Consider the following 11,639-nt stretch of genomic DNA (forward strand, 5'->3'; position numbering starts at 1 on the left):
TAATGCTGCTGCAACTAAGCATCATGGAAATGCACATATTGTCAGAGAAAGGTCAAGGAAAAGGAAACTATAGAAATAAGCCTATGAGGCAGAAACTTCAAAGAAATCAAAGGTAATGTGCTGAACATAAGTAATTTCAAATGTTTACTACATTCTCACATGTCATATTATACCCATGTAGTCCATAAGTTCTAATGTGTACATGTAGTAGGCTGAAGAAGTTGCAAGGCAGAGCAAGGGAAAGGCTGTAGCTCAAGACCTACAAGTGCATGAGTGCAGACGACCTACAGGCATTCAAATTAGGGAGCCAAATTCACAACGGAGCTCATTGCCTGTGTCACAACTAAGCTCGCTGAAATATGATAAGCATGCTCCAGGCAGCAAGGCTAGATCAGCAAAGGTTCAGAGTGTTAGAGAATATTTGTAATCTCAACCTACTTCCTATCTTGTATCCTATTCAAACTCTTGTAAACCCAAACTTGTACATCACGGCAACCTCCTGCCTACATCAATATATACTCGATGCGGCTCCCCTCGATGGGAGTAGGAACGCTTATTCATCTTACATGGTAATCAGAGCCTCCTCTTCCACACATCTAGCCACAAACCAAAAACCCTAGACCATACACAACATCGTCTCCATGTCTTCCTCAGTCGGCGTCTCCCTCAACCTTGGTTCGCCGCCATCTAAGAAGCTTGCAAGAGGAAGCTTCATCCTCTGAAAGACGCATGTTCTCCCAGCCCTGCGAGGCGCGCAGGTAACTGGGCTTCTGGATAACTCCGATGCCGCTCCACCCAAAACAGTGGAGATCACGAAGGCGGACAAGACAACGGCGCAAGAGCCGAATCCGCAGTACGGGCCCTGGATCGCCGAAGACCAGCAGGTCCTATCATATCTACTCAACTCCATGTCTCCTGAGATTCTTGCGCGGGTCGTCAGGAAGGACTCCACCTTCGAGCTATGGACAACAGTCAATAATCTCTTCGCCTCACAATCGCAATCTCGGACCACCAATCTGAGGATCGCGATCACCAACACCAAGAAGGGCACCATGTCTAGCTCGGCATACATGGCAAAGATGAAAAGTCTTGGGGATGAATTAGCGGCGGCTGGTCGTCCTGTCTCTGATCCGGAGATGGTGGACTATATCCTTGCAGGCTTGGCCGTGACTACGACTTTGTGGTGGCGGCGATCGGCGCTGTCAAAAACAACATAACCGTCGACGACCTATTTGCTCAGATCTCTGCCTTTGATCAAAGGATGGAGATGCTGGGCGACTCATCTTCTGGCGGGTTCCACACATCTGCTAACGCGGTCTACATGGGCCGTGGTCAGTCTCGTGGCAGGTCTCGCGGGCGAGGAGGAAGGGGGTGCGGCCGTGGTGACCGCCAGCCCCCTCCCTCTAATGGAGGCGGCGGCTTTAGAGGACGTCCTCGATAGCAGCAGCAGCAGCACCAGGTGCGTGAACAGCAACACGACTACCTTGAGTGCCAGAGATGCCTCAAGCATCATCTAGGGGGTGCACGTGTTTGCTGGTGGCGCTGTGAAGAGAACGATCAAGAAGAAAAGGAGGCACATGCTGTCTCCTATGGCGTGGATACCAATTGGTACGCCGACAGTGCTGCAACAAACCACATTACAAGTGAACTGGACAAGTTGACGATGCGGGAGAGGTACAATGGAGGCAACCAAATCCGCACGGCAAGCAGCTCTGGTATGGATATTACTCATATTGGTAGTTCAATTGTTAAAAACCCCGTGAAAAATTTGCACTTGAAAGATGTCTTGCATGTTCCTGAAACATCCAAAAACCTTGTTTCCGTTCATCGATTCACTCTTGATAACAATGTTCTCATAGAATTCTACCCTTATTTTTTCTTGGTTAAGGACTTGACAACAAGGAGAATCATTCTTAGAGGATGGTGCGTGGGAGGTCTCTACCCACTCATATCATCATCATCATCATCATCATCATGGTCAAATAAACAAGCAAACATTGTCACCAAGCCTTCATCGTCAAGGTGGCACAGTCGTTTAGGTCATCCATCTTCAGTCATAGTTAGATATATTCTTAGCAAAAATAAGCTCTCTTATGAGCCTATTGTTGAGTCAGTTTGTGATCCATGTCAACAAGCCAAAAGTCATCAATTGCCTTATTCTATTTCTACTAGTGTATCTACTACCCCATTGCAACTCATATTTTCAGATGTATGGGGGCCAACCCCTACTTTAGTTGGTAGATTTTCCTATTATGTAAGCTTCATTGATGACTATAGTAAATTCACTTGGATCTACTTGTTAAAGAAAAGGTCTGATGTATTCCAAGTCTTTATCAATTTTCAAAATCTTGTTGAACGTAAATTGAGCTCCAAAATTATTGCCATGCAAACTGACTGGGGGTGGTGAGTATGAAAAGTTAAATTCCTTTTTCCAAAAGCTTGGCATCTCACATCATGTGTCTTGCCCTCATGCGCACCAACAGAACGGATCAGCTGACAGAAAGCACCGTCACATAGTTGATATGGGGCTGGCACTTCTAGCCAATGCATCTATGCCACTTAAGTTTTGGGATGAAGCCTTCTTAACCGCCACATACCTCATCAATTTGCTTCCAAGCAAGGTTATCAAATTTGAGACACCCATTACACGTCTTCTTGGTGTCACACCCAACTATACATCTCTTCGTGTTTTTGGCTGTGCATGTTGGCCAAATTTTAGACCCTACAACACACGCAAGCTCGCTTTCCGCTCTAAAAGATGTGTCTTTTTATGATATAGCCCCATGCATAAAGGGGTTAAATGCCTTGATGTTCCCACTGGTAGGGTCTACATATGGCTGAGGCAAAAAAGAAATAAAAAGCAACCATGGGAGGGCCCAACCGGGTTCGAACCGGTGACCTATTGATCTGCAGTCAATTGCTCTACCACTGAGCTATGGACCCCGTTATGACTAATGACAACCAGTAATGTACTAATCTTGTTATCTATGTTTTTGTTTTCTAGACCACATTTCTTTTAGTTCTCTCGCTAAATATAAAATATTAATCCATGTAAAGTGACAAAAACGATGAACAAACGACAAAGCCCTGTACAGAGGTGGGCAAAAAATTACAAATTCACAAACTCAAAACCAATGGCAAATTGAACATATTTGATATTTTAAAACTGTATTCGGCTGATATATAGATGATCCTAATAGAAACCGACGGTGCAAGTTAAGATGGACAATCACTAATTTCAAGGTGGGCAATTACAAATTTCGATGAACTCGGAATCAACAGCAAATCAAACATTTCACAAACATAAATTGTCTCCTGCCGATATATTGATGATCCGAGTAGAAACTACGAGTGCAATTTAGATACAGGACAGGCAAAACTCAGAACATCCCAAACTACAACACTGAACCAGTAATCGATACTGCTAAATCTCTGCTTGATATCATCTCTTAAACACTCGCTGTTTTAGAGTATTCAGTATTACAAACTTAACAGCGACTACACAGCAAAGACTCTTCCGGGCGTACGAGGTGTCGTCGTCGTCTAACTCATTTCGGGTTCCTTAGAACAATGATGACCGAGTCGCCACGGAGGAACATCTTGCTGATGAACCTGTCCTTGTTCACTGGAAGGGCCTTCTTCTTGCCTTTGCCAGTCTTTGGAACCTGTAACCAGAGCAGTGGATGTTAGTGAACAGTCACAGCAATAAGCTCGAAGATAAGGAAGCAGCGCGGAAGTTGGGGTAATGGGCACATACCTCAGTCCACATCTCCCGAACATTCTCAAGAACCATGTTGCAATGACGGTCAAATGCCCTCACACGACCAAGAAGCTTCTTGTTGTTCCGGCAGTTGATAAGCACCTGAGGCAGAAGAGAGCATACAATGTCAGTACAACGGCTAATGTGGGAAACATCGTCTGTAGTCAGTGCAAGTGCAGACAAGCAGTCACCTAGAGATCTACTTCTTCATTATTTATTATACATGCGTGTTTGCGGCAAGCAAAGGTGTAAGGTTACACACATGAAACATTTACGTAAAACAGCTTGCCTACAGAAGTAGAGAATCACATCAAGCACGCAGACATATACACAATAAGACTTGTAGCAGCTATCAAGCGGATCAGCTAATAGCACCTTTTTTATTTGACTCCATCAAGGTTCATGGTGTGCATTGGGCTCACCCAAGGGTTCATAACTGGCTACACATTTCAAACATTGAGGCTTCATTAAACAGTCAGTCACTAATCTTGCAGCCAATTCTACATTAGCTACTACACAGACCAACCTACTTTAGTATATGACAACACAACTGACAACAACAATTTTAATTCCAGACATTTTCAATTTAGTAACCATATAATACCATAGCGGTGGTACATGCATGAAGCACGCAGCAATATGACCAACACAGAATTGCACTTGTCATAATACAACACAATATTATCAAGTCAGGACCATTGCATCACCTTCAAATTTCAGACAAGAGAAGAACTTTGATAAAAGATAATTTTCAGGTAATGGAGTTGCATTTCTTTCAGTTAATAAAAGGGCCTATGATACGCAATGAGAACACTAGGACAGATGCTGCACAGGAACTATTAGCAAACACAATTCAAGAAAGCCACAGCTCACTTGCAGAGCAGGATCATACAACCAACATTGCACAAAAGAGAGCTTTCAGGTTAAACAGTTGCATTTGTTTCACTTCATAAAAAGTGTGTATCGTATAGCATCAATAGCACTAGGACAAATGCTGCAGAGAAACATGCTTCACAGAAACAATGTTGATTACTCGCACATTACGCACCGGGGCAATTTATAATTTTGCAGGGCAAAGAGCACATCATTATTGCCGAAGGCAAATCACGAAACTACAGTTCATCTGCAACAATACGTACAGAGTTGTGCTAAGTTTCAGGTTACAGAAAATATGATTCACCCAAACTGAATGGAATTAACTTTCAGATTACAGAGCTGCATTTGTTTCAGTTATTAATAAAAGGACCTATTATATGCCGTAATAACACTAGGACTATACGCTGCACAGGAACTAAATTGATTACTCGCATATTACGCACCAGGGCATTTAACTTGACAGCACTGCGAGGGCAGCGCTATTAGCAAACACAATTGACTAAATCAATGTTGACTTCCACAGCAGGATTCATCACAAGCAACTAGGCGATTGGATTTTCAGGCACAATATCAAACAACTAGGACACCAGAGAGTGTTCAATTCAAGCAGGTGCAGACAAACATGTGCAGAAAAAAGGAAACCCCAGCTCTTGGCAAAGCTGGGGTGACGATACAAGCAAGAACTCGGCTCGGCTCACCTGAGTATTGTTCTTGACGCTCATCAGGAGCAGGGACAGGGGCCCGGTGCTGAACTCCTCCTCCTCCTTCTTCGCCTGCCGCCGTAAACAGAACCATGTCAGTCACTAGTTAAGACATCCATACACCCAAAGATAAAAGTATGGGGAAATTGCAAGCGCGGGATGCTTACATTGGCAGCTGCTTCTTCCGCCATCGACGCGAAGCGAAGCCGGCGACCTGCGAGCGGAAACAAATCAAATCAGCAGCAACCCTAAGTCTCTCTTAGAGACCCGTACAGCAAGAGCCCGGGGCAACTGGACGAACTGTGGCAGCCCCCTCGTCCGGAACAGCTAAACTACCCGCGCGGGGAGGGGGGAGGGGGGAGGAGGAACCCTAGATTTCAGCGGCTACTCGCGGGGCGGCGGGTCACAGATCGAGAAGTGCGGGATAATTAATCGACGTTTTCGGGGTGCGGGGAAGAAGAGTCGGGAGCCGCCGTTACCTGCGGGGTGGCGGTGGCGGTGGCGGAGGCGAACCGGAGCGGGGGCGGCGGCGAAGAGGGGGAAGAGGAGGGGCGGGCGGGGCGGGGTTACGTTTTGCGGGAAGCCCCCTGTCCTTTGTCGGTTTATTAGTTATACGCTTACCACTAATGTCGGTTCTTTTTTCTTTTTTGTTCCCTAATATGAGGCTTCTTTCGTGTTTCACCTATGTCTTTTTTTCGGCTCTTTTTTTTCTTTTTTCCTATGTCGGCATCGAAGGGAATTTTTCGTGTTCATTCACACACAACTAGTAGAAGGAGTTTTCCTTATTTTGATATTACAGTGTTTTCGAAATGCAGTCAGGCCACATACAACATGTTTTGCAAAGTTTATTAACACAACATTTTTTCATCGAGATATGCACCAGCACTTGTTGTCAAAAGCCGCGCCCGGGCCACTTTCGTATTCCTTCATGAATGGAACTTAGATCGTCTTTCACCTCTTTCGATGAGTGGCCCATGGACCGATCTATTCAGCACAATTGTCATTGAGGCTTCTCGTGCCGTCCTCATTGTTCGTCTCCAATATAAACTTCGAGATGATGTGCTCAGTTGCCAATTCTACACATCTCAAAAAAAAGAGTTACAAATTCTGCACCACTAAAAATAAGAGTTGCCAATTCCACACCACTTAAAAAAAGAAGAGTTGCCAATTCGACCACGCAACAAGAAGTTAGCATATCTGTTGCTTTCGGCCACCTTCACGTGGCAGTCGCTAATGCTTCCACAACCGAGTAGGGGCAACTATGTATGGCTCCTTACCATTGTTTTATTTCTCAAGTAAGCTTCATGCTTTTTCAACAATTGTGTTGAGCTCCTCGATCCTTTTTACCATCCCTGAAGACCTTCCTTAATCACAATTCACGCCCGAAAAACACCCATCATAACTAACTCTTTCTTTGATGAGCTTGCTTGCCCGATCAAGTCTAGGAATCAATTGTGTAACTTCGGCATCACAACGACAAAGGAGGCGGTGATCGATATTACATGCCCTAAGCTAGGCTTTCCGAAACATACACGACATGGTACACCAACGTAAGTGGTGCAGGGTCATCTCCTTCCTCCCATAGGCAACACAAAACACTCTAAGATTAATTTGCCGCTTGTTTCCATATATCATGCTCATGTCAGATACTTCTCCACGTCAATGACCCCCTCTTAGGACAATTGTCTAATTAAATATTGGAGTCCTTGAAATACCTGGCTTTGAGGACTTAGGTGCATAGAGAATATTGCGTCGTGAGTATACTTGGCGCCCTACGTCTACTAATATTACCAATTCTTTGACATTCATCACAAGAGAAGACAAACTTACGGGCATCCTTGAAAAGAGTATGCCAATAAAAACCGGATCACAATACCTTACGCGCAGTTCTATCTCCAGCGTGATGCCCTCCATAAGCTTCGGCGTGACACTTGCATAGGATCTGTTCCTGTTCATACTCAGCTACACAACGTCTAATAACACCATCTACTCCTTCTTTATAAAGGTGTGGGTCATCCCAGAAGTAATGTCTTCAATCATAGAAAAACTTTTTTCTTTGCTGGTATGTGAAACTAGGTGGTATAAATTTAGCAACAATGTAATTAGCGTAATCAGCATACAATGGAGCGGTACGAGAAGCATTTATGACAGCTAATTGTTTATCAGGAAAGCTATCATCAATAGGTAGTGGGTCATCAAGAACATTCTCTAACCTAGACAAGTTGTCTGCAACGGGGTTCTCAACTCCTTTTCTATCAATAATATGCAAATCAAATTCTTGTAGCAAGAGAACCCATCTAATAAGTATAGGTTTATCATCTTTCTTTTCCATAAGGTATTTAATAGCAGTATGATCAGTGTAAACAGTTACTTTAGAATCAATAATATAAGGTCTAAACTTATCACAAGCAAATACAACTGCTAAATATTCGTTTTCAGTACTAGCATAATTTCTCTGGGCACTGTCTAGAGTTTTACTAGCATATTGAATAACATTTAATTTCTTATCAACTCTTTGTCCTAAAACAGCACCTACAGCATAATCACTAGCATCACACATAATGGTAAATTCCAATCAGGTGGCTGAACAATGGGTGCAGAAATCAAGGCTTTCTTAAGTATTTCAAATGCTTCTACAAAATCATCATCAAAGACAAAAGGAACATCTTTTTGTAAGAGATTAGTCAGAGGCCTAGAAATTTTTGATAAGTCTTTAATGAACCTTCAATAAAAACCGGCATGACCAAGGAAACTTCTTATACCTTTAATGTCCTTAGGACACGACATCTTTTCAAGAGCATCAACTTTAGCTTTATCAACTTCAATACCTCTTTCAGAAATTTTATGCCCCAAGACAATACCTTCATTAAACATAAAATGGCACTTCTCCCAATTCAAGACAAGATTAGTTTCTTCACATCTCTGCAAAACTCGATTAAGGTTGCTTAAGCAATCATCAAAATAAGTTCCATAAACGGAGAAATCATCCATGAAAACCTCAACAATATTTTCACAAAAGTCAGAGAATATAGCAGTCATACATCTTTGAAAGGTAGCAGGTGCATTGCATAAACCAAAGTGCATACGTCTATAAGCAAAGGTATCGAAAGGGCAAGTAAAAGTGGTCTTTTCCGGATCCTCTTTTGACACAGGTATTTGAGAGAAATTAGAATAACCATCTAGAAAACAAAAATCTGTATGTTTGGATAATCTTTCTAGCATTTGATCAATAAAAGGTAAAGGGTAATGATCCTTTTAGTAGCTTTGTTTAATTTGCGGAAATCAATTACCATTCTATAACCTGTAATGATTGTTTGTGGGATTAATTCATATTTATCATTAGGAACAATAGTAATACCTCCCTTTTTGGGGATACAATGGACATGACTTACCCACTGACTATCAACAACGGGATAAATTATACCTGCCTCCAGAAGCTTTAGTATTTCTTTTCTTACCACTTCTTTCATCTTAGGATTTAACCGTTGTTGGTGATCAACAACCGGTTTAGCATCTTTCTCCAATTTTATTTTGTGTTGGCATAGAGTGGGACTAATGCCCTTAAGATCATCCAGAGTATATCCAATAGCAGCACAGTGCTTCTTCAGAGTTTTAAATAATTTCTCTTCTTCCTGCTCTGAAAGTTTAGCACTAATAATAACAGGATATATCTTATTTTCATCAAGATAAGCATATTTAAGAGTATCCGGTAATGGTTTAAGCTCAAACACGAGATCACCCTTGGGTGGAGGAGGATCCCCTGGAATTTCAACAGGCAAGTTGTGTTTCAGAATATGTCCCTGTTTGAAGAATACTTCATCTATTTCCCTTCTTTCATTCACAAACATATCATTTTCATGATCTAACAAATATTACTCTAAAGGATCATTAGGAGGCATGACAATAGAAGCAAGACCAATAATTTCATCTTTACTAGGCAATTCTTTATCATGGGGTTGTCTACGAAATTTAGCAAAATTAAAATCATGAGACATATGCCCTAATCCAATAGAAACGATATCCTTTTTGCAATCTATCCTAGCATTAACAGTATTCAAGAAGGGTCTACCAAATATAATGGGACAAAAATCATATTGTGGGGAACCAAGGACAAGAAAATCAGTAGGATAATTAACTTTCCCACACAATACTTCAACATCTCTTACAATCCCAACTGGTGAAATAGTATCTCTATTGGCAAGCTTAATTGTAACATCAATACCTTCTAATTCAGCAGTTGCAATATCATGCATAATTTCTTTGTATAAAGAATGAGGTATTGCACTCGCACTAACACCTATATCACATAAACCATGATAGCAATGATCTCCTATTTTAACAAAAATAAAAGGCATGCCTACACTAGGTCTATGTTTATTTTTAGTATCGGGTCTAGCAATTCTAGCAGCTTCATCACAGAAGTAAATAACATGCCCATCAACATTTTCGACCAAGAGATCCTTAACCATAGCAATACTAGGTTCAACTTTAATTTGTTCAGAGTGTTTGGGTGTTTTAATATAACTTTTGTTGACCACAGTTGAAGCTTTAGCATGATCCTTTATTCTAACAGGGAAAGGTGGTTTCTCAATGTAAGAAGTAGGAACAATAGGATCAACATTATAAGTGATAGTCTTTTCTTCAACTTTAATAGGTTCAACTACTTTTATTTCAATGGGAGGATGATATTTAAACCACTTATCCTTAGGGAGATCAACATGAGTAGCAAATGATTCACAAAAAGAAGCTACTATCTCAGAGTCAAGCCCGTATTTAGTGCTAAATTCACGAAAAGCATCGGTATCCATAAAAGATTTAACACAATCAAACTTAGGTGTTATACCTGACTCCTTACCTTCGTCAAGTTCCCAATCTTCAGAGTTGCATTTAATTCTTTCCAATAAATCCCATTTGAATTAAATAGTCTTCATCATAAAAGAACCAGTGCAAGAAGTATCGAGCATGGAGAGATTATTGAGAGAAAGCCGAGCATAAAATTTTTGAATAATAATTTCTCTTGAGAGCTCATGATTGGGGCCCGAATATAACATTGACTTAAGCCTCCCCCAAGCTTGAGCGATATTTTCTCCTTCGCGAGGCCAAACATTATATATATAATTACGATCACGATGAACCAGATGCATAGGATAAAACTTCTGATGAAATTCCAATTTCAACCGTTTGTAGTTCCATGATCCAATATCATCACATAGCCTAAACCATGTCAATTCCTTTCCCTTCGAAGATAAAGGGAAGACCTTTTTCTTGATAACATCCTCGGGCATACCTGCAAGCTTAAATAATCCACAAACTTCATCCACATAGATTAGGTGCAAATCAGGATGCAATGTTCCATCTCCTGTAAAAGGATCAGCTAGAAGTTTCTCTATCATACCCGAAGGAATTTCAAAACAAACATTTTCAGTAGGTTGAGGAGCAACTCTTTGCTCTACTGGTCGGGGTGAAGATACTCCGAACAAGCCCCTCAAAGGATTATGTTCCATAGTAACAAGTGACAGTAAATTTCAGCACACTATATAAAATTTTCCTTACCAAATTCCACCTACCAAAGGCGCTTCACTCCCCGGCAACGGCACCAGAAAAGAGTCTTGATGGCCCACAAGTATAGGCAATCTATCGTAGTCCTTTCGATAAGTAAGAGTGTCGAACCCTGATACGTCTCCAACGTATCTATAATTTTTTATCGTTCCATGCTATTATATTATCAACCTTGGATGTTTTATATGCATTTATATGCTATTTTATATGGTTTTTGGGACTAACCTATTAATCTAGAGCCCAGTGCCAGTTTCTGTTTTTCCCTTGTTTTAGAGTATCACAGAAAAGGAAAATCAAATGGAGTCCAATTGACCTGAAACTTCACGGAACTTATTTTTGGACCAGAAGAAGCCCACGGAGTATCGGAGTTGGACCAGAAGAGTCCCGGGCTGCCCACGAGGGTGGGGGCGTGCCCACCCCCTGAGCGCGCCCCCTGCCTCGTGGACAGCCCGGAGGTCCACTGTCGGTGTCAAAACCGGCGGATCTCGGGTAGGGGGTCCCGAGCTGTGCGTCTAGACCGGATGGTAACAGGAGGCAAGGGACACAAAGTTTTACCCAGGTTCGGGCCCTCTCGATGGAGGTAAAACCCTACGTCCTGCTTGATTAATATTGATGATATGGGTAGTACAAGAGTAGATCTACCACGAGATCGGAGAGGCTAAACCCTAGAAGCTAGCCTATGGTATGATTGTTGTTGTATGTTGTCCTACGGACTAAAACCCTCCGGTTTATATAGACACCGG

General features: G+C 42.0%; 1 protein-coding gene and 1 non-coding gene across 2 annotated transcripts; both read right to left on the bottom strand.

Annotated features, from left to right (window-relative positions):
- Window positions 1-2,871: 2,871 nt before the first annotated feature.
- On the bottom strand, window positions 2,872-2,943 carry TRNAC-GCA (transfer RNA cysteine (anticodon GCA)). The gene has a single exon. It is a non-coding gene; the product is annotated as a tRNA-Cys (tRNA).
- A 350-nt stretch (window positions 2,944-3,293) lies between these two features.
- Window positions 3,294-5,931, bottom strand: LOC123063612 (small nuclear ribonucleoprotein Sm D2). The gene is made up of 5 exons (XM_044487470.1): window positions 5,817-5,931; window positions 5,505-5,551; window positions 5,335-5,409; window positions 3,758-3,862; window positions 3,294-3,665 (listed from the first exon to the last, which is right to left on the bottom strand). The coding sequence occupies exons 2-5, from the start codon at window positions 5,526-5,528 to the stop codon at window positions 3,549-3,551; spliced, it is 321 nt and encodes a 106-aa protein (XP_044343405.1). The 5' UTR covers window positions 5,529-5,551; window positions 5,817-5,931; the 3' UTR covers window positions 3,294-3,548.
- Between the last annotated feature and the right edge of the window lie 5,708 nt (window positions 5,932-11,639).

This window comes from Triticum aestivum, chromosome 3A, assembly GCF_018294505.1.
Source record: "Triticum aestivum cultivar Chinese Spring chromosome 3A, IWGSC CS RefSeq v2.1, whole genome shotgun sequence".
NCBI classification, from domain to species: Eukaryota; Viridiplantae; Streptophyta; class Magnoliopsida; order Poales; family Poaceae; genus Triticum; species Triticum aestivum.

Excerpts from the sequence above, each read along its gene's own strand:
- LOC123063612 (XM_044487470.1), bottom strand. The coding sequence starts at position 5,528 with ATGGCGGAAGAAGCAGCTGCCAAT. Across the intron at positions 3,863-5,334 it reads GCGTCAAGAACAATACTCAG|GTGCTTATCAACTGCCGGAA; the intron begins GTGAGCCGAGCC and ends CTTCTGCCTCAG. Across the intron at positions 3,666-3,757 it reads TTCGGGAGATGTGGACTGAG|GTTCCAAAGACTGGCAAAGG; the intron begins GTATGTGCCCAT and ends CTCTGGTTACAG.